The 21,804-nt window shown below is 34.7% G+C and overlaps 1 protein-coding gene across 3 annotated transcripts in view; it reads left to right on the top strand.

Annotated features, from left to right (window-relative positions):
- Positions 1-20,823, top strand: part of STAM2 (signal transducing adaptor molecule 2) — a 42,937-nt gene extending 22,114 nt beyond the window's left edge. For 2 of the 3 annotated variants that reach the window (XM_070579763.1, XM_070579764.1), the window contains 8 exons: positions 454-640; positions 7,208-7,302; positions 9,283-9,362; positions 9,503-9,590; positions 10,578-10,632; positions 14,095-14,248; positions 16,766-16,935; positions 18,312-20,823. In XM_070579763.1, the coding sequence (XP_070435864.1) occupies positions 454-640; positions 7,208-7,302; positions 9,283-9,362; positions 9,503-9,590; positions 10,578-10,632; positions 14,095-14,248; positions 16,766-16,935; positions 18,312-18,540 (1,058 nt within the window). In that variant the 3' untranslated portion in view covers positions 18,541-20,823. Of the gene's footprint in view, positions 1-453; positions 641-7,207; positions 7,303-9,282; positions 9,363-9,502; positions 9,591-10,577; positions 10,633-14,094; positions 14,249-16,765; positions 18,083-18,311 lie in introns of all 3 variants that reach the window. The other variant, XR_011528355.1, reaches the window with a different exon arrangement.
- The last annotated feature ends 981 nt before the right edge of the window (positions 20,824-21,804 follow it).

The following is a 21,804-nucleotide window of genomic DNA, read 5'->3' as shown; positions in this document are numbered from 1 at the left end:
CTGTAAAGAAGGGAAAACAATTGACATAATAGATTAATTCATAATCCCTGTCAATAATACGTATTTAATATCCTACCTTTGGAGAGATTACATTTCACCTTTTCTTTAATGCCAGAGTTATGAGTCAAGCACAGAAATATGTTCACGGCTTGTCCTATATGGAAAGCTACCCATATTATAATGTCACAATCTGTTTGCTATAAAAATAATAGCTGCTGTATATGAGAGACTGTGATAATAAGGAATGAGCAAAAACTTTATTTTAAAAAATGTCATCATTTTCTGCCCTGCCCCCTCCCCTCACCAAGAAAGTTAACTGTTTAGCATTTAACTGGACGCAGAGAATATTCACCTGATTTATTCTTATTAAATACTATGTTATCTAATATTTTTTAAACTTAAAAAAAATAAATTCTAGCTATCTTGTTTTTTACATTTTATTTTTCAAACCAGCTATTGAATTATCGTTGCAAGAGCAAAAGCAGCAGCACACAGAAACAAAATCCTTATATCCATCTGCAGATATTCAGTTAAATAATAAAGTTGCAAGGAAAGTGAGAGCATTATATGATTTTGAAGCTGTTGAGGACAATGAACTCACCTTTAAACATGGTGAAATTATTATTGTTTTGGATGACAGGTATGTTTTAAATCTTTATTTCTGGAATATTTTGAAGTATAATTCCCTTAATTTAGAATCCTGGATATCAGCTCTTTGACTTTGGTGTATTTAAATCATCATAGAACCTTTTCATATCTTAATTGTGTTTTCTAAAATAAAAGTAAGTTAGACTAGATGATGTGAGTTGCTTATTCTTTTGTTAAATTTGGTAGTAAAGTATTCTTTATATCTTGAATAAAAGATGTATTAATTAATGTTGATTATCACAATCGGGAAACATAAATATTCAGCCATCTGAATGAAGTTATGTTGGGAGTTGTGTATACCAAAATTACTGGCAAAAAAACTTTAGGAAGAAATATAGCTATGTTACCTTTGATCAAAGCAACCAAAAGCTATGCTCAGGTCCTCCCCAATTCTTAATCTGCTACTGTACTCTCCCTAACAATTTCTCTATCATTTAAATTTGTAATGAAGAATAGATCTATTTATATTGGGCTTAATTCTGTTCTTTACTTTGCTTTTTAAAAAAGTTGATAAAATTTCACAAGAGTGAGACCTGACAGCTTGTTGCTATGAACAGAGATTGCAAATGTATTTGGTATCTATTATAGATACGATCATGCACACATAATGACATTTCAGTCAACGACAGAATGCATATATGACCGTGGTCCTATAAGATTAGTACCATACGGCCTAGGTGTGGTATGTAGTAGGCTATACCATCTAGGTTTGTGTAAGTGTACTCTATGATGTTCGTCCAATGAAACTGCCTAATGACCATTTCTCAGAACGTATCCCCATCATTAAGTGATGCATGACTGTTAACTTAGTAAGGATACATTAGTCTAGCATAATTTTTAATGGGTAGATACAGAAAATGGTTTCACTTTGCTGTGGTAAATTTTACTGAGAAAATGTTATGTACTACTTCTGTTTCTAATAAAAAATGAAGACAGTTCTCTCTTCATAAAACCTAGAATAAAGTAAAGGAGCTAAAATTACTATGCAGGTAATTGTATGGAATGCAGATTGTGAATTCCATAAAAGAGGTAATGTTGAGGTCCAGAAGAGAGCGAATTGCACCTGGTGCAAGGATCTGGGAAAGAAGGCTTATTCAGGGGGTCCATTTCAGGTGAACTTTGATTGATTTTGACAGGACAGGAAAACTTTTGCAAGAAATTGAGAATAGGAAAAGGAAGATCTGTTAGGCAGTCAAGATAATACTGTGTTCACTTAGAAAAATAATGTTTTTTCTTTAAAAGTTTGTGTTATTTTGGTTTTTGTTTAATCATTTTGAGCGGAGCACGTGATTCCTGAAGGAGAATAAATAGATGTTAAGGTGAAGAGGTAGTCTGGGCTCTGAACATTGCCAGTCTGAAATGTCAGGCTTCTGGGTGTAGTTTCGGTTAGAATATTTACAAAAGCACCTAGGTTTGCACTTCTGATACTCTTATACAACTATAAAATTATACACATTTATAAAATAGAAACAAAACTACAAAATGAGTAGTTTTTTCTCTAAGATTCAAATTTTGAGCGTTGCTTTTATGTAATAAGAAAATTTTCTAAAATACGTTGCTGCTCACAAGGTAAATAGAGTACTGATCAATGGCACAGGAACTTCACTTATCTTCAGCAGGTCTGTACTACCCTATGCTATGATAACTCATTTCTCTTCTGACTTTCCCTTTTGTAACTGTTGTGGATCCCTCGTGCATACTGTGTCCCTTGATGTCACTTAGTGTTCATGTGGCATTCTATACCTATTACATTCTGCAGGCTTGCAGCGAGTAGAGGGTTTTGTTATTGTGCTGCACATGTCTTTTTCACTGATCTCTAATTAAAGCACAAATTCATTAAATAACTTACACTCATATGAAACTATTTTCAGTTGAGACTTATCACTGCAAAAGAGAACATTTTTATTTGTAACTGTTAAGAGAATTCAACATGAATATGATGCAATCTGTAGGTTGATTGCTGTCATTTTGATGATAGGACACCCCAGTCTTACAATTGCCATAGTCATGCTCATCAACATGTATAGGTTAGATGTCATTCTGGGTGATTGGTTATCACTGGCAAGATGTTAAACAGAAATGCAAATTTGGGTACTAAAGTTAAATGGCAGTCTTACGTTGAAAGGGCATCATCTAGATGATCCAGAATATGACTATATTCATTGTGTCTATATTGCTGTGGAAATGAAAGGACAAAATTAAAAATTGCTTATATAGAACTTGAAGTGCCTTGAAAATATATTGTTCTTGGACTTCAATTTAAGAAACAGTGAGCTGATAGAAAAGATACACATTTTTTATTAATAGTATACCAAAAAAGCTTCTCACTTTCTACATTTTCAGCTTTATCTCACCACTCCTTATTTGTTCTGTATGTACTATTTCAGATAATCAGCTGGAATTCCTGCAGTGCCAAAAATGTCATGTTGTGATTAGACCTCTGTGGCATTGTACATTTGGTTCTGTCTGCCTGGAAAGCCCTGTCAAAAGAGGCAAACACATTTAGAAAAGAAAAGGAACTTTACTTGCAAAGAAGGTTTGCAAAGGAGTCCAGGCTTTAGAAGGATTGGCTCCCCAAATTAAGAAATAAAACAGTTATTTTAAGGAAAAGACCCCCACAAAATTACTAAGGTTTCCACGTTTACTATTTGTATCTTTGTGGTAGAAGTAACACTTTTCTCTCATGATTATCATATCCATAAAGGGCATCTCTTATCTTCAGCCATTGTCATTGCAAAAGTCAGCAAATAAGTTGTTTTAGTTAGGAAGTCAGTAGCTTGAAGGAGAGGCTTAGGTTTTCATTTATTTTGAGATCCAAAATGAGACAGGATAACTTTGTTCTTTGTTTATCTCATGTGCAAAGTGTTTTGTTTCTTTGTACTTTTATTTTCTTGCTTGTCCATAATGGCAGCAGGGCAAATGCCATTTTTATTTCCACAGCCATAATTTCCTTTTCCTCCTGGTGACTGCCTACTTACCCTTCAAAACCCATGTCAGATTTTACATCCTCTGGGAAGCCTTTGAACCCTTCTCAGCCTTTAGTTCCCAATAGAGTTAGGAGTTCCTTCTTTGTGCTGCTATTACTCCCTGAACACAAATGATTGCAGTCTCATATTGTGTTGTAATTACTTCTTAATGTATCTCTCTCCTGCTAGACCAGTGGATTCCAAAGAGGGTCAGCACTTGCCTGGTTAGGAGGAAGGGGGAAGGAGAAAATGAATACTAGAAGGTAGAACAGGGTACCATGTTCTTAGTTGGTAGGGGAGGGTTGAAAAACACTGCACTAGATTTTAAAATTCTTGATAACTTGAAGTCCTCAGCCTCGTGTCACTATCCCCTCCTTGGTAGGCTTTCATAAATGTTAGCTGAATAATCAGTTCGTTGAAGATAAAGTTTATGTCTCTTACACTTACATCATTTTTCACTCAGCTGTGATTTATTCTCTTCCTTAATATAAAAAGCTCTAAATATAAATACTCCATCTAAATTTTTTTCAAATTATCAGTTTATGTAAAATTACAGTGCCAAATTACCTTAACTTAGGAATTTAAAATTGAACAATATTTTCTGCCGTTAACATTCCCATAGAATCAGCAGGTTGTCAGTGGAGAGAATATAGACCTGGATTAGCACTGGGAAGGAGTCAGCAGGTTTTGTCATTGCATTTGGTTGTTCTGCATATTTTTATGCTTCATCAAAGAGTTTGCAGGAAGGAAATTATCCTACACTGGTAGAACCACTAAGGAAGGCTGCACATAAGATGGTTGATAGGTTGGGGCTGGCCCTGTGGCCTAGTGGTTAAGTTCAGTGTGCTCCACTTCAGTGGCCCAGGTTCAGTTTCTGGGTGCAGACCTACACCACTTGTCAGCTGCCATGCTGTGGTGGCGACCCACGTAGAAAATAGAGGAAGATTGGCATAGATGTTAGTTCAGGGTGAATCTTCCTCAGGAAAAAAAAAAGTTGTTGATAGATTCAAATAAAATCCATGCATCCATTTCACAGGTTTCAGTTCTCTGGTTTTGTATAAAAATTTCTCTAAGTTCAGCTTTCCTTTTTAAAATGGAAAGTTCAGTTTAAGCATTTGTATAAGAGAAAGAATTTCTTATCCTATATAGACATCAACAGATATGATATCTTAGAACTGTCAATACATCAATTATTTTCTGGTTTTAAGAATTTGGGTGATATATAGTCCTTTCATATCTTTGTGGTACTTTTTAAATAAAATGATGTTTCAGAATCATGGAAGTTAATTCATCCTGAAATTTCTTCTTTAAGAATGCCTGCTTAATAGGTCAAATTTTTGCAATGGAATAGACAAAATTATCATTTCTAGATTCTATGATTGTATAGAAAGTTCAAGAGAATCAATGGACAAACTGGTAAGAGTTCATCAGAGTTGTTGGATACAAGCTCAACATACAAGAATCAGTGGTATGCTTTAATCACAAATCCTTAGAAAATATAATAGGAAAAAAAGGCCATTCTCAGTAGTAACAAAAATTATAAATGATCTAGGAATAAATAAACCTAACAAAGATATGGTTCTGGACTTTATGGAGAAAATTATAAAATTATTTGAAAGATATAAAGGAATATAAATATATATATTTATTTATGTATATATAAATGGAGAATGTTCATGGTGAAGAAACCTTAATATTGTAAAGATTTAATTAATTTTCCCCATATTAATGCATAAATTCAGGGCACTTTCAGTTAAAATCCAAAAAGGACTTTTTTTTGAGAGAACTTAAAAACATTTTATTTTGGGGGCTGGCCTGGTGACGCAGTGGTTAAGTGCGCGTGTTCCGCTTCGGCAGCCCAGGGTTTGCCAGTTCGGATCCCAGGTGCGGACATGGCACTGCTTGGCACACCATGCTGTCGTAGGCGTCCCACATATAAAGTAGAGGAAGATGGGCATGATGTTAGCTCAGGGCCAGTCTTCCTCAACAAAAAGAGGAGGATTGGCAGCAGTTATGGCTAATCTTCCTCAAAAAAAAATTAAACATTAAAGAAAAAATTTTATTTTTAACAGAAATGTGAAAGTTTACAATAACAGAGAGAGGGTACTTTCCTGCCGAGTAAGTATCAAGGCATATTAATAAGGTGTAGTAAATAAACATATAGACAATTGCAGTAGAATGGAATTCAGAAATAGACTCATGAACAGATAGCAGCTTGCTGTTTGAAAGATAGGATATTATAAATCAGTAGAAAAAATAAAGTACTATTCAATAAATTTGGCTGGGATGAATGACTCTTTATACAGTACAGATAAAATTTGATTCAGTTTAACACAGTACATAAAATTTCATTCCAAATGATTTAAAGACCTAAACATGAGAGAGGGATAAAAAAGGAAACCTAAAACTCTTAAACAAGCATCTAGGAAATTAGATTTAGGAGTTCAAGGATAAAGTTTTTTTTTAAGTGTAAACCATAAAAGATTACTGAATTTGATTACATGGAACAAAAAACACCATGCCATAAAAGAAACCATAAACATATGTTAAAAGACAAGTGACAGTTTGAGAGAAGGTGTTTGCATAATTCAGACAAATGACTGCTATCCAGAATATGTACAGAAATCCTATAGATCTGTGAAAAAAGACAAATGACCCAGTGGAAAAAGAAAAATGGACAGAAGACATGAATGAGCAGTTCACAGAAGAGACAATCCGAATGGCCAGCAAAGATGTGTGGATGCTAGGGAAGTGCAAGTGAACACAGCAGTGAGATATGATTTCTCTCCTGTCTGGTACCAAGTGTTGCTTGGACAGTTAACATGTGTAAGGGAAAATGACATTCCCACTTAGTGCTGAGGGAAGGAGGATGGTGAATCGCCATGACGACCTTAGGGAACATTTGGCAATATTAAGTGGAAAATGCTTATATCCCGTGGCCCAGCAAGTTCGTGTCTGTGAATAAGCCAAGAGAATTATGGCATGTGTGACCTAGTATCTAGAATGAGCATTACCCCAATCTTTTTACTGATGAAAGACTAGACATAACCTAAATGTTCATCTGTATGGGGATGGATAAATCAAATATACCACATTCATGTGATGGATCTTTAAGTTAAAAGGGATAAAGAAGATCTGAAAATGTTAACATAAAATTAAAAAGGTCTGTAAAGATTAACATCTGTATCTATGAGTTGGCTATAGATATGTGTGAATGAATAAAAAATACACTTGCAGGAGGGCTACCTGCCAGCTTTAAGGTGGTAGTGTGGGAGGACGGACGTGGGGTGGGGACTAGGGATTGTTGCTAAAGGAGACTTCAGTGTTATCTATGTCTTATTTTTTTTAAAGCCCAGAATCAAATATGACCAGTGGTTAACTGGTTCTAAATTTAAGTATGGGCATATGTATGTTTGTTTTATTTGTGCCTTTCTATATCTTTTATTAAATTTAAGAAGAACTACTTTTAAATGTAGTAGGATGTGAACTAGTGTTTTCAAAATAGGCCAAGTTGAATTTTAATTTTAGTTCCTCTTGATACTAATGTACTAAAATGTAGAGGAACAAATGATGTTTTTATACTGTATTTTCAGTGATGCCAACTGGTGGAAAGGAGAAAATCACAGAGGAATAGGACTCTTCCCATCTAATTTTGTAACAACTAATTTAAACACAGAGTCTGAGGCAGGTAAGTTAAATCTTAGAGAAGGTTAAGTCTATTAAAATTTTTTACACTTGAATTTTATGGTTCAGTTTTGAATATAAAGTAGACTGGCAGTTAATTCCCTGTTTTAAGTCATTTATTTATAGGCAATATGGTTTAACCTACTTCTTACCAAATTAAGGGGTTAACTTATCCCAGGTCAATTCCAAGAATCATTTCCTTATCATTGTATTTTAAATCCTTTCAGTGTTAATTTACATAGTTACATATAAGGCATAAAATAACCTATGATGAACAGGTAAACATTTAAATCAACCTAATTATGGTTTTCAAGGCAGTTTGTGTCTGTTTGTACAAAGACTATTGGTTTTATTCATCACTGACCCACGGTATTGAAGTAGGGGTAGGTGGGGGTGTGGGAGTGGGGGCTGGTTGACACCGAGTGTGGTTACACAGGTTTGGAGTACGCTTAAGTTTTAGACTTTTCCTGACCTTGATGTGATGCCGGGGAACTTGAGACAATAATAAAGTCATGTAATCAAGACAGTAGTTTCCAGTTTAGATCTTCTGAACTTCACTCAGTTTTGCAGCCACAGAAAGTTCCCCTCTGCTACTGTCAACCGTGCAGAGAAAGCTTCCATTTGTTCTGCAGGCAGGGAGGTAGGAGGAGCAAGTGTAACAACAGCTAATAATAATATTAATGATGTTGATGCTTAGAAATAAAACAGCTCAGGGGTGTTTGAGCACTCACTTATCAGGTTTTGTGCCAAGTCCTTTGCACTGTTTCCTTTAATCTGTACAAGTCTGTGAGATAGGTGCTTTTGTTACTCCATTTTACAGATAAGGAAACTGAGGCCGAGGGGTTATGTGGCTATTAGGCGACAGAGCCAGGATTCTAAAGTCAGCCAGTCTGCCCTTAGAATGTACTTAGAGTGACTCACTGTAGGACATACCTGTGCTAATCATTACCAGCTCCAGAAAAAACCTTAAATTGAAAGTTCTATGTATTGTGTGTAACATCATCTTTGTGTGGGTAGAGTGAGGCATTCAGTTAAAATGAAGTTGAGGGAGATGAATACTCCTTTGAATACTGAGTACTTTGCCAGTATTTTTGTTGTTTATTCCTCTTGTGTGACTCTCTAAGTAGGTAGGAAAATTGGAGACACTGTTTTTAACGACTTGATAGACCACGCTCAGGGGATCCTTGATAGAGATTTGCCTTTAGCATTGGCTGGAGAGAGTGAGCTGTAGGTTTAACAGTAAAAAAATATTCCAGGTTTTCAGTATATCCTCATCTTATGCTGAGTTCTGCTCCTTAGGACATATTTGAAAGTTAGCCAAATATTTAAAATAGGTGGCTAACTGCTGGGACTTAAAAATCCTTTGTTTATATAAATTTTTATTGTAATTTTATTTTTATCACAATTTACTTTGTTAAAATATTATAGCAATACTCCAGTGGACATTTAAATAGTTTTCTGGATAGGTATATTTGTAAATTATTTTCTGCCTTCTCTTTATGAAAGGTGTTTTTTTGTTTTGTGTTGCCATATTTTGTTTATATAGGAAATACATTTTTTTATAGCAGGGAAAGTGTGTAGAAGGAGCTCATAGATTTAACTCTGAAATTCGCTGACTAGGTAATACTCTAGTTTGTTGTACATTGATTCACTCTAGTAGTAGCACTTAGTTTTCTGGAAAATGCCTATAAGGACAGTTCCCATTAATGTTGCTTACTTGTTCCACTAGACTAAGTTCTATCATGGCAGGGATTCCTGTCTATCTTATTCACTGGTGTACTTCCAGTGCCTAGAACAATGCCTGGCACATAGTAAGGACTAAATAAATATTTGTGGTATGAATGAACAAACATATGAAATGTGATGACTATTTAAAGGGTATCTTTTTTTTTCCTTATGGATAATCACAGTCTATGAATAAATTAATGACTAAAATGCCAAAATAAATGCCGAGGAACTTAAAGTTTACTTTGTTTCCATGCAGCTCTGGACAAATTGAATGTAATTGATGATGAGGAGGAAGAAATTAAGAAATCAGAGCCTGAGCCTGTTTATATAGATGAGGTAGAGTCCTTCTTTTGTTAATAATTAAACTATCAAGACTTTTAAAATGTGTTATCCTTGAGAATGCTTGGAAAGGGTAATTTTTATATTCATTGAAATTAAAACTCTTGAGTTTTTTAAGTGTCCTGTTACTTTTGTAGGATAAGATGGATAGAGCCCTGCAGGTACTCCAGAGTATAGATCCAACAGATTCAAAACCAGACTCCCAAGACCTCTTGGACTTAGAAGGTACTTAGTGAATATTAGGGATTACTTTACTGTCATTTAATATTTTAGCTTTTTATAATGTCTTAAATTTCTTCTACCTCGTGTTTGCTTCTAGAGATAGAAGTCTCTGGTGGGAAACAGACTTACTAGTAAAGTAGTAAACGTCTTGCTTGAAAGGTGTTGTTATAAACCTGCCTATCCTGTTCAAAAGGAAGTCCACTACTGATGAAATTGGCTGAAGAGATTTGCAGTCCAAAAAAGGACAGAATTAGAAATAACAGCATATTAAATTAATTGAGTCAAAATGTTAGAAATTTTCATTCCTCTTTTAATTCTCTTTTATTATGATTTTAAAGGTCAGAATTATCCATGATCTGTTAACTTCATAATAGTCATATGATGCATATTGATGTGTCTTTTTACTCTCCAAGAAATCTGAGACAATTGAAACAAATGTTTTTATGCCTCTTTTCATAATCCTTGGGGAGGAAGTCTCTGTGATAAATGGATAAATCTTAAGTCTTTTTATAGAAGAAAGTCTGGCAATGAATATAGAATATCGTGCTATTCATTGTATCAGTGTTTACATTTGGAAATACACAAAATGTTTAATTTTGAAATGGCTTAAGTGAAAAATGTTCATATCTAATGTGTACGTAATTACATACTTTATACCCTGTGACTCAAGTTCATTTTATTCAGCTAATAGTAGTTTTCTAGGTATTTTTAAGATGTTGAGATAACTCCAGATTTCACAGTCTATAAACCCAGTACTTCCAGAAAACATGAGATTTCTGTTTTGATTTCACCTTTGCTTTTGGTCACATGATATTAGTATTGGTGCTGAATAGCGTTAAAATTAGGTCTTTTATAATCTTTTCTGTAACAAACTTAATTCTCTTTGTATTATGCATGGTGTTGCACATTGGTGCTCTATTGTTGAAAATTGTTGAAATTGACTTAAACTGGTTTAAGTTTCCAGGTTTTAAAATATTTTTATCTTTACAGATATCTGCCAACAGATGGGTCCAATGATAGATGAAAAACTTGAAGAGATTGATAGGTGAGATTCTTCATGCAGGGAATCACAAGGATAGTTTCTTTATGTTTACTTCTTTTTGGCGAACTTTAAACTAGGGAGTTTTTGTGGAACTGTTGAATCTGTTGAGATTGTTTCTCAGTTTCCAGAACTCTTACAAACTAATAGCAAAATGGTACTTTTTATTTTGGTAGCAATTTTTTTTTCGTGGCAAGATAGTGTACATAAAATCGGAGACTCTTGCTCTCATGGTGCCAGTCTTTGTCTTACTTGGGCTGGAATTGAGGGATAATGAGTAATGAAGAATAAAGTTGAATAGAGCACAAAATGAAAATAGGGATCTTAGGCAAGCATTTTTTTGCTATGTGATGAGAAGCATTTGTAAAGCTTTCAAATGAAATTTCCCTTGTATTTGTGAAGCTAAATCCAACGCACATAACCATCTTTTCTCGTTTTTCTTCCTTGTGTTTCTGTAGTCCTTTTAATTTCAGTATCCCACCTATTCTTACTCTTCCTTAGAAATAGTATCAGCACTGAAGCATAGACTCTCAGGGGTTTGAGCTTTTAACTTAGTTTTGCCCCGTTCTCTTATTCCTCAGAGCTTTTTATCTGAAGTCAGAGAGAGAAGCCATGGTGAATGGAAGACAAGAGATAAGGCTTTAGTGTTGCATCATCACGCCTTTCTAGATTCTCTTTGTTGACCCACTGTGTGAAACAGCACAAAAAGAACAGGAACTACTTTGCTTCTTACCTGCCATTACCAGAGAAGGGTAGTAGCAGCAAGATTTTTTCCTCGTCATTGAAGATTAGAATCTTGGTTCTATGGGGCATTTTTTATAAATTCTTTGTATTTTCTACAGAAATGAAAAATAAATCCCTGTCACAGTTAATGAAATGATGGTGATGGTTTCATCACATTTTAATGTTCTTATTTTGGAGAAAGCATTAAATGTCTACTTATACATCTCTTACATTGGCTTTCAGTGCAGGGATGTTGATGGTCAGTGAATAATCAAACTGGGAAAGATTGAAAAGGAGAATGGTCAATATTACCTGAGGTATGACAAGGAGTCCAATTATTATAAATCTTTCTGGAGCCTAAAAATAGTCCATATTCTTTAACCTAGCAATTTCAGGCCCATACTAAATGCATAGAAGTGTACCTAAAGATTTAGGTCTCAGAGTGTTCTTCACAGTATTTTTTATAACAGCAAAATTGGAAGTAACTAAAATGTCTTTCAGTGTGAGATTGGTTTTAAAAAAGTTATACATCCACACATTCTACAACATAAAGCATTGTCAATGATAAATATCTATTGACATGGAAAGATGTCATACTATATAGTGAAAAAAGCAGAAGATATGGTATAATCTTGTTTTTGTTGATAAAAAGATCTTCAAAAGAAAAGGTCTAGAACAATTAAAAATCAGAATGACCATTTCTGATATGAGTTAGAGTAAGAGCTCACCTGTTAACCAGTTCTCTCTTCAATTTCAGTTTCTAAATAGACCAGCTGGCATTTTCTGTCCCACGGCCACCGACTGCAGATGCAGCTCCTGTTCTGGAAAATGCTTGCTGTTCTTCAACAAGTTTTTGTTGACTATTTACCCTTGTTGAACATTCAGAGATGAATAAGATATCATTTCTCCTTTTGAATGGATCATCATCAGTTTGTTTTTTCTAATAAGAAAAACAACTTTACTGTCAGAAAATTAAATTTTAAATTTCATTTCTTGCTGTCATTGTACAGAATGAAATTTTGTAGCATTTATCACACTAAGAAATCATATCGGGTAAACATGTAAATTGACTCAAAGTTTAGATAGATTTATTGAAGGGCAATCCATAGTCTGAACTTAACTATGTTCCATACTGCTCTAATCTTATTTCCTCCTGCCCTTCGAAAATCATTTTCTACCACCTTGATCAAATTGCCCTTTTCATTCTTGCCTTGTGTACCCTTCTCATTCCTTTTGCCTGCCTTAATTTATCCTGTCCCACTGAGCTGACTTAGTCTTCCTTTTTGGCTTGGCCTATCCATCCTTACTCAGGTGCCATCTTAAGTCTCAGCTTCTCCATAAAGCCCTTTCATGCTACCACCACCCAAATGAATCTCCTCTCAACTTTTCTGTTCCCCACCTATTTCATAATTTTGCATTCAATTATATACTGTTTTACATTATTTGCTGTTTTTTGTGTTTGTAGCCTTGTCTCCCTGATACAGTAGATTGTGGTCTCTTTGAAGGAGAGTGAGACAACTTCTGCTTAATTTTCTTTGTCCTAGTATAGTGTTGGTCACAGTTCGGTAAAAATTTGTTATTGCTTTGGAGTTATGTCTGAAATCTTTGAAGGTGATTTCAAACAGACTCATCTGCCCTTCTGTGTTCTCCTGGTATTTCATTAGTCTACTGGGTTATGTGGACCAAATGCCTATGGCTAATTCTTAGTCACGTATTTGTTAGCGTGGACACTAATTTCTACAGCTTCCTGTGTAGTTTACAACTGATATTTCTGAAAATAATTTGACCTTTATACAGTGACACATGCAAGAAAGGAAACAGCACATTTGTTTGTTTCAGACAGAACAGAATCTAATAGAGAAAAGGTGACAAGTCTTGATCAGACTCAGTCCAGGTCATTTATTTGGTAGCCTTGTATCTGGTTGCCTGCCTCTGCCTCTTGTCTCTTCAGCCTCTTTGTGTGTATATAAAAAGAGCTACATTTAATAAACAGGCTTCTGGGTGCTTTAGGCCAGAGAAAGTGGCCACTTAACTTTTATGAACTTGTCAGTTGCAAAGGGAGTTCTTTATTACTCCCAGGGGAACAGACAAAATTGTACCAAGTCAGAAGGATTTACTCTGTAGTTCCTTGGGCAAATTTGAAAATGCTCTTATTTGTATTTGTTATTATACAATAAGGTATCTGGTTTCACTCACTTTTTCAAAAGAAACCAACAAACAAAGAGCAGTAGAGACTGGTTTATATATACATTGTTTTCATTTGCATTTTCAAGGATAATTTTTAAGTTTTATTTTTAGTTGATCCTTTCATGAATAAGCAAGTGAAAATGTGTGTGATTTTGTTTGTGAATGTGTTTTTCTTTCACTCATATTATACTTCATACCAGGCTCTGGGACTTCCCTGAGTACTTTCTTCTACTAAGATTTTTAATTAAGTCTCCTAAATTGAGAAATTATTGTTTTTTGTAATTGAGTTTTCAACAGAAACCTATAACATGTGAAACAAAATTCTCCTAACACCAAAATTGTGAATTGATTGCATTTTATGAGCTATGGAAAGGACTTTCCCTAATATTATGAAGTCATATCAGCCTAGTTATTCAAAGAATTAAATAATTCCTCCTCCTGTTTCTCTTTGTGAATATTATTATATGTAAAGAACCTTTTATGATATGAATAGAAATTTTAAAAATAATTTATGTTGCTAACTTTGAAGAATATTAAAATGCTTTCCTTCTATATCAGGAAGCATTCAGAGTTGTCTGAATTGAATGTAAAAGTCATGGAAGCTCTGGAACTATATAACAAATTGGTCAATGAAGCTCCAGTATATTCAGTCTATTCAAAGCTTCATCCTCCCGCACATTACCCACCTTCATCAGCTGGGGTTCCAATGCAGGTGAGCATGTTTTTTGAGAACGTTTTTCAAAATGAAAAGTTTTAAATTAAAAAAAATGTTTTAAAGCATAGTAATAAAATTTCTATGATCCATGAATAAAATAATGAAACTCATTTTTGATAATCAAAAAAATATTGGCTAAACAATTAGTTTTCACCAGGACAAATTAGATACTGGTATTTCACAAATACATTTTAGTTCACTTTTTAACATGAATGAAGAGAACATTAAATACATGAGGGGAGATCTGGTTCCTCATATGCTTTTGTAAATTTAAAGCATAAATCCTTTGTGTAAATATAAAGCCTTTTTATAAGAATGAAGTATAATGGAGCTGGCCGCGGTGGCCGAGTGGTTAAGTTCATGTGCTCTGCTTTGGGGGCCCGGGGTTTCACGGGTTCATATCCTGGGTGTGGACATGGCACCACTCATCAGGCCATGCTAAGGCGGCATCCCACATGGCACAACTAGAAGGACCCAGACTAAAAATATGCAACTATGTAATGGGGGGATTCGGGGAGAAAAAAAGCAGAAAAAAAAAAATAAAGTATTAATACTTCAATTTAGGACAGTGCCTGACACCAGATGAGGTACTGATGCTGTTCTTGCTCAACAAGCAAGACTTAACATTTTTTAAATTTCTGTCAAGATTTCTCTGACTTACATGATTATTAAAAGGCTTAGATAGTGAACTTCTTTTGTTCTCAGATCATGCTTTATATTTTCTTTTCTTAGATGCATGACTTAAATTGTTAAAAATTCATGTGTGACAAGGATATTATGCAGGCCTATAGGTGCAGGTTCCATAAGCCATTCATGAACAGCATCTTTTCCCAGGACTTTATACCTTCTCTGTGCTTCACAGCTGAAGTGACTTAGATTTATCAGTATCCAGTATCCTGAAACTTTTTTCAAATTTCAGCCAGTTAGCAATTGAATTCAGAATGAGCTTAGATGAACAAAATTTATGTTAATTTATGAAAACTGGTATTTAAAGGAGTGTGTGAAGGAGACACCAAGGAGAAAAGCTAGAATGTGGGTGCCTGGTCTAGATGACTTGACACAACATAATAGTTAAGTAAAAAAAGAATGGTTACTATAGTAACTGTCACATCAGACAAGATGCATTTATCAAATATGCCATGCCCCAACTTTTGAAAATGCTGAAAGAGTTATTACATATGAGGGTAGAAAGGATTTCTAGGTGCAAAAGACAGCAGGAGTTTATTCAATGTTGCTTTTGTTTTCAAAGAGTTATTTTGCTGCTGCTGTGAAAATGAAACAAAGTAGAAATGTCTGTACCATTGTATGATAGAACTGTATGTTATATTTGCTTCTTTGTGTGTCTCTAAAGGGTTATTTGTCATTCCTATGTCAGGTTTTTGTGTTGTATACTATTTACAATGTTTTGCTAAGTACAACTTATTTCTTTAAAACGTTAGCTATCAGTTTGATTCTTCACCTAACTTCCATCTACACTATTCATGCATAATAGCATTTGAAATATTCAAAGTTCCTATTCTAATTTGAAAAACAAATCCATACTAGAAGAAGTTGGAGTAACACACCATTACTTGTATCTGTAAAGGCCACTCAAGAACCCTAAACTTCAGAAGAGGTCCTTTCCCAAAGTCTCAGCCTATTGTCACTGGGTTGTTACATGTCTGCTAAGGAGCTGATATGGTTGCACTTAATGTAGTTGACTTGGCATTTCTAGCATTCTAAATTTTCACGTCACTGGTCTTTGCTTTTTAAAATAGCTTAGTTTAAAACAAGAGCCATGATAGTTACTATATGATATTTTTTAAACAAGTGCATTGTTTTGAATGCTCTATTTGGTAGGCAGATGGTAGATCCTGTCCGTAAGGAAATGTTTCCCTGAAAATTAAGTAGGGCTCATATAAATATCCAGAGACTTAGACCATTTTGCTGTTTCTTTAGGATACATCTTTTTCTTTACCCACAGTCCTTCTTTACTTTTGTGTTATCTGTCCTAAAGGTAGGAAGTAAGGGAGATATTGCCAGAGAGGGCCTCCACTCTGTCTTGATACTATTTATTCTTCAACTTATTCTCCTAAGTTTCATTCTTCGGAAGGAGTTGAGTAAGTTGTCCCGGGATGGGAGTGAAGAAGGTCATCATTCTGATGGTGACTTGAGGTGATGATGGGCTGCCCTTCAGGGAGTATATCGTTTTCTGCGGCTCTGCAGCAAGACATGTTACTGAGTAATGGGCAACCTGACGGATTCCAACCCACTACTTAAAAATACACCGCCGCCTTCCTTTCAACTCCCTGCACAGTAAAAGAACAACTGAGTAAATTGTTAGTTTCCATAGATTTGGCGCTGTGATTTGGAAGCTCTCCATTTTATATGCTGGGGTGGATAGATTGGTGGAACCAGATTGCTCCCCAAAGAACTGTAACATTTTATTTCATTTAAGACTTTTAAAGTTTTAAATATGTTGTTAGGCTGATGTTTGGGAGATCAGAGAGTCAACCTTTTCTCTTTGGTTAATAGACATACCCAGTTCAGTCACATGGCGGAAATTATATGGGTCAAGGCATTCACCAAGTCACTGTTGCCCAAAGCTACAGCCTAGGACCAGATCAGATTGGGCCACTGCGATCTCTGCCTCCAAATGTGAATTCCTCAGTGACAACACAGCCTGCTCAAACTCCGTATTTAAGGTAAGTGTAGGAGCTGCGTTAATTCTGTAATTATATACATTAATTTTCGCAGACTTTCAGAATAAGAATAAACAGACCTTCTCTTTGTAGTAATTGTGCCATCTTTTACTATTGAGAAGAAGTTACAGAACTACCCATTGATAATCCCATGAAGTCAGAATGGTGCTTTGCTACCTAGACTGGGTTGGTTGCCCAGACCTGCTTATAAACTGGGTCCCTGCAACAAAATAAAGCGAATTGCTCCTTACAGAGACCAAGCCCATGATATATGTGGCACTCTGCTATAATCAGCAGAGTGGTCCCAGACATACTTGTCTGCATGCACAGCAAAAAATCGGAAAGGTGTTGTTAGTTTGACTCTTACAAAGAAGTCTGCATGAGCCGTGGAATTTGTAGTCTAATTTTTTATACTAACATCTCTTTTCTGAAAATCATGTTTAATTCTTGCCTTCTATTAACTTTGCTTAACTACACAAAATGTTCATTCAATATACTCTTGTGTAGGTGATCTCTAAGGTCTCTTCCCACTCTTAAATTCCATGAGTATAAATTTTAGATATTACCTGAAAATTAAAACTGTGCATATTGGTGTTCAATTAAAATGTAAAATTTTGTTATTCTAGGTGACATTAGGAATTACAGAGACAAAACTGGAGTAGTGTAGACATTAATCCTCCTATTGTAAGCAGTGTATTTGGTGTAATTTAAAATTATATATCTTTTAAGAGAAATGCGTGCTATAGTAATTACAAGAAAACACAGCAGTCCTGCGATTAGGTGTGATTTTTTAACTTTGGGTTTTTTTTCTGTATGGTATTATATAAGTAAACTATAGGCCAGGGCTATCTTGAGGGTAGATTCAGGGTCCTATGTGCATTACACTCTTCTCCCTACCTTTATTATTTTTACATAGGGATTCAAGTTAAGCTGACTATCAGGCAGCTTTGAAAGTGCCCCTACCAAAGGAAAGTGTAAGGAAAGTGTGTGGAGAAGAGGTGGTCTCCTCTGTGCTGGATTGAGAGATGGGGAAGGGAAAATAGGGGCTGAAGATGTACTTGGGCTGGGGTTCCCTTCTCATTGCGGCCGGCCAAGGATACCACTGTCAGACACAGTCTGCGTCTCCTCAACAGATTTTTAAATGTTTTCGGTGAGAGATGTTGGAGAAAACAAAGTTAAATAGACCTTATAATCTTATATTTTGTTTCTTTTGAGTACTTCTTACCAAATGTAAAAGTTAACAGTAACAGCATTGGATAGCTGCAGTGATTAAATCATAATCAGAATGGAAAAGGCATTTTTATTTTCTCATGATGATTGATCTCTGACCATAACTAGATAATGCAAGTAAATATATATTTTTTTAATTTTGTTTGTAGCACTGGACAAGACACTGTTTCCAATCCTACTTATATGAACCAGAACTCTAACCTTCAATCAGCCACTGGTACAGCTGCTTACACACAGCAGATGGGGATGTCTGTGGATATGTCATCTTACCAGAACACTACTTCCAATTTGCCGCAACTGGCAGGCTTTCCCGTGACAGTTCCAGCTCATTCAGTTGCACAGCAGCAAACAAATTACCATCAGCAGCCTCTTCTTTAGAAACAAACCAAGCATTTTCTTGAAATCTTTCATAAGTGTATTACTTGACCCTTGTGATTCTAAATATCTGGAAATATTAAAAAAAAAATTTTTTTTCCTCCTCTTGAAAGGACCATGAATAATAAAGCACAAAAACGTATCTTAATCTACTAGGCCATTAAATGATTTTTTCAGTCCAATTTGTTTGAAGTCAAACTGTTGATTAGAGGCAGCTTCCAGTTGCTTCCAGTTAGTTTTGTCTTACTTTTAAATCTCTCTACACAAATCTGGACACCCTATAAGTAGCCTTATGACACTAAACAGCATGAGATAGGAGTGTTAAAATGTTACTTTACAGAAATGAGTGTTTGCCCCTGAAACGTCATAATTGGGAGAGCACTAAAACCTTTAAATATTTTTCGTCTGCATATTTTTTTCAGAGTTTCCCACACACCGTTATTTTAAAAGGCGAACATTTTTTGTGTAAGCATTTAGCTTGCCAACATATTTCCTTTTGGCTCCTTAAATTGCAGTTGTGTTTGCAGTACTGTCAGTTTTGTTCTCAGTGTTATCTTGAGTAATAATTAGCATATAATTGTCTACAGAAGCAGGAGCAATTTGGAAGGAACAAAAATGTTTTCTGCTACTAATATTGAGGACCATGAAAATGCAGATGTGTGAGAAAGCATTTAGCTAGTCCCCCAGTCACACCAACAGTGGGCTAAGGAATGCCCCACAAGACATTTCCATTCCCTGGAGAAAGACATTTCTTTTCCTACAAGGGTCCCTGGTATTTAGAATTGCCACTAAAGACCTTTTCAAGTGACTTTGGCCATTTTCTAATGATATGGTCCATTTGTTTCCCTTCCTGCAGTGTGGTGTGCAGAGATGCTGCGTTTGCTCTGTAGGGATAATATGTGAATTTGAGCCATGAGACATTCCTAATAATTTGATGTGATGTATACCAAGCATGGGTGATAAGTGTCTTTGTTGATGTGTTGTTTCTTTAAAGAGGTGATTCAAGTACCACTGCTATGCTAGGCTGTTGAAAAATTTGGCCATTCCTTTCAGAAGTAATTCTGAGCTTGTGTAATAATAGTAGGCAATGGATTGATAGGGAACTATCAGGGCAGTTTTCTGAAGCCTACATTTTAAATTAGTTTATAGTGCTAATAGAGTCCACATACTGTAGGAATTAGGTAGTAAACCAATAGAGATTGTTTTCTCTCCTAAAAATTTGCACAGTGCTGCATCATCTAACAAATTTTTAGATGACACAAAATAGAAAATGCAAATTCATATGCTTACAGATACATGATATTCAGACTGGGGAAAAAATGGCCATAAGTGTAGTTTTTAAAAAGATACTTTCATGGAAACCAGATTTCTATATTGTTTTTTAAAGAAAGCCCTTAATCTTTCTACTGAAAATCCATTTGAAGACAGTGATCTGGAAATTTTTGTCATTTATCTATTTACAGAAATTTGATTACAAGTATATTCCTTTTTCAAAGAAACTGTCCTACAAAAAAATAGTCTACATATTACTTGGTCTGCGTTTAAAGGGGAAAACAAACAGTATTTGAAAGCCCAGTTTCTGCCGTTGTTTTATTTCAGAGACAAGTAAATAGAAAGTAATAACCTTTAATGTCTTATGTTCTGTTTTTCATCTTGTATTTTCCTTCTATGTAAATTCAATTATATGCGTACGAAAAAAAATCTAAAATGGCACCTTACTTTTTTGGAAACAAATCTTCTGTTCCTTAAGAAAACAAAACAAAATACATTGCAAACTGCTCTTGTTTGCTATATATGGAAAATCTTACATTCTTTTCTCTCAAGCAATATTTAATAAACATTTATTTTAATGTTTGTGTACATTTTCATGTATAATTGTGATCTGAATTATAAAAGCCTAATTCTGCATAAGTCTCTGAAATAGTATAAATACTGCACACCCACTAAATTGGGATCAGCAAGTTAAGTTCACCTAATGTAGTTTTGGAATTATATAACATGCGCCACGTGTATAAATAGTGTATATTGACATTTATCAGTGAAATTTTATACATCCAGAAGTTTCTTCTCCCTCTTAACTTAAAAATAATTTTATTTTTGCCATACTGTAATGAATTTTGTGTTGCAGGTTGTCGATAGTATAAAAATGTTATTAAATCTGTTTACTGAGATATTTTTGGTGTTAATAAGAAATGCAAGGTTGTTATTTTTGTTTCTTTTCCATGATCTTATGGATTGTATTTATTTTAAGGCCTGTTTATAATTAAATGTTTTCTGCCAAAGGAATTGTCTAACATCAGATGTCTACATTCGGTTCATACTTTTTTATATAAAAAACAAAAATAATTTCTGCTTTTTCATATGGAATCTCGGTACATTAGAAAGAATCCCTAAAATTTATAGTAAAATTAGTTTTCATTAGTATAGAAAAAATTTCCCCTGGGTGTTAAACATATGAAGTGGGATATGTTCTTATAGTTTGGAAAATGTACAGTCTACCAACATTGTCTTGTAATTTGGTAATTCATTTATAAAATTACCTGAATGTTAAATAATTATAATATTTATCAATTAGGACTTGAAATTATTTGTAGGTACATTTTCATCTTATGCTATTTCAAGTAGTTGATTCTTAACCACGTAACAAATTTCACTGTACATTTTGAAGATGTTTGTAAAGTTTTATCTTCCAAATTTTTTAAAAATTGATTTTAAATGTTTAAAAAAATTATGGCTTAGGGATTAAAGAGCAAGTTTTTCTTAGTGAAAATCAGAAGTGTTGTGGCCGGCCCCGTGGCTGAGTGGTTAAGTTGGCGTGCTTTGCTTTGGTGGCCCAGGGTTTCACCAGTTCAGATCTTGGGTGTGGACATGGCGCCGCTCATCAGGCCATGCTGAGGTGGTGTCCCACATGCCACAACTAGAAGGACCCACAACTAAAAGAAAATATATATAACTATGTACTGGAGGGCTTTGGGGAGAAAAAGGAAAAAATCTTAAAAAAAAAAAATCGTGAAGTGTTAAGGCTCCTGACTTCTAGGAGAGGATTTATTGAATTGTCGTCATGAGAAGAAAGCTGAAGTTATTTTTGTAAGTAATACATTATAAATAATGTAGCACCAATCTATCATGCTTTGTTTCTGTCAAAAGGTATTTTTGTTATTTACTTCCATCAGTTTTAGTCAATAAAGGGAGGACTCAATTCTAGGGATTTGATTATATTTTGTTAGTTTAATTTAGTTTCTTTTGAAGATTAAAGATTTATTTTTT

The sequence above is a fragment of the Equus przewalskii genome, chromosome 17 (assembly GCF_037783145.1).
Source record: "Equus przewalskii isolate Varuska chromosome 17, EquPr2, whole genome shotgun sequence".
Lineage (NCBI taxonomy): Eukaryota > Metazoa > Chordata > Mammalia > Perissodactyla > Equidae > Equus > Equus przewalskii.
This window is presented reverse-complemented; position numbering and strand designations above follow the sequence as displayed.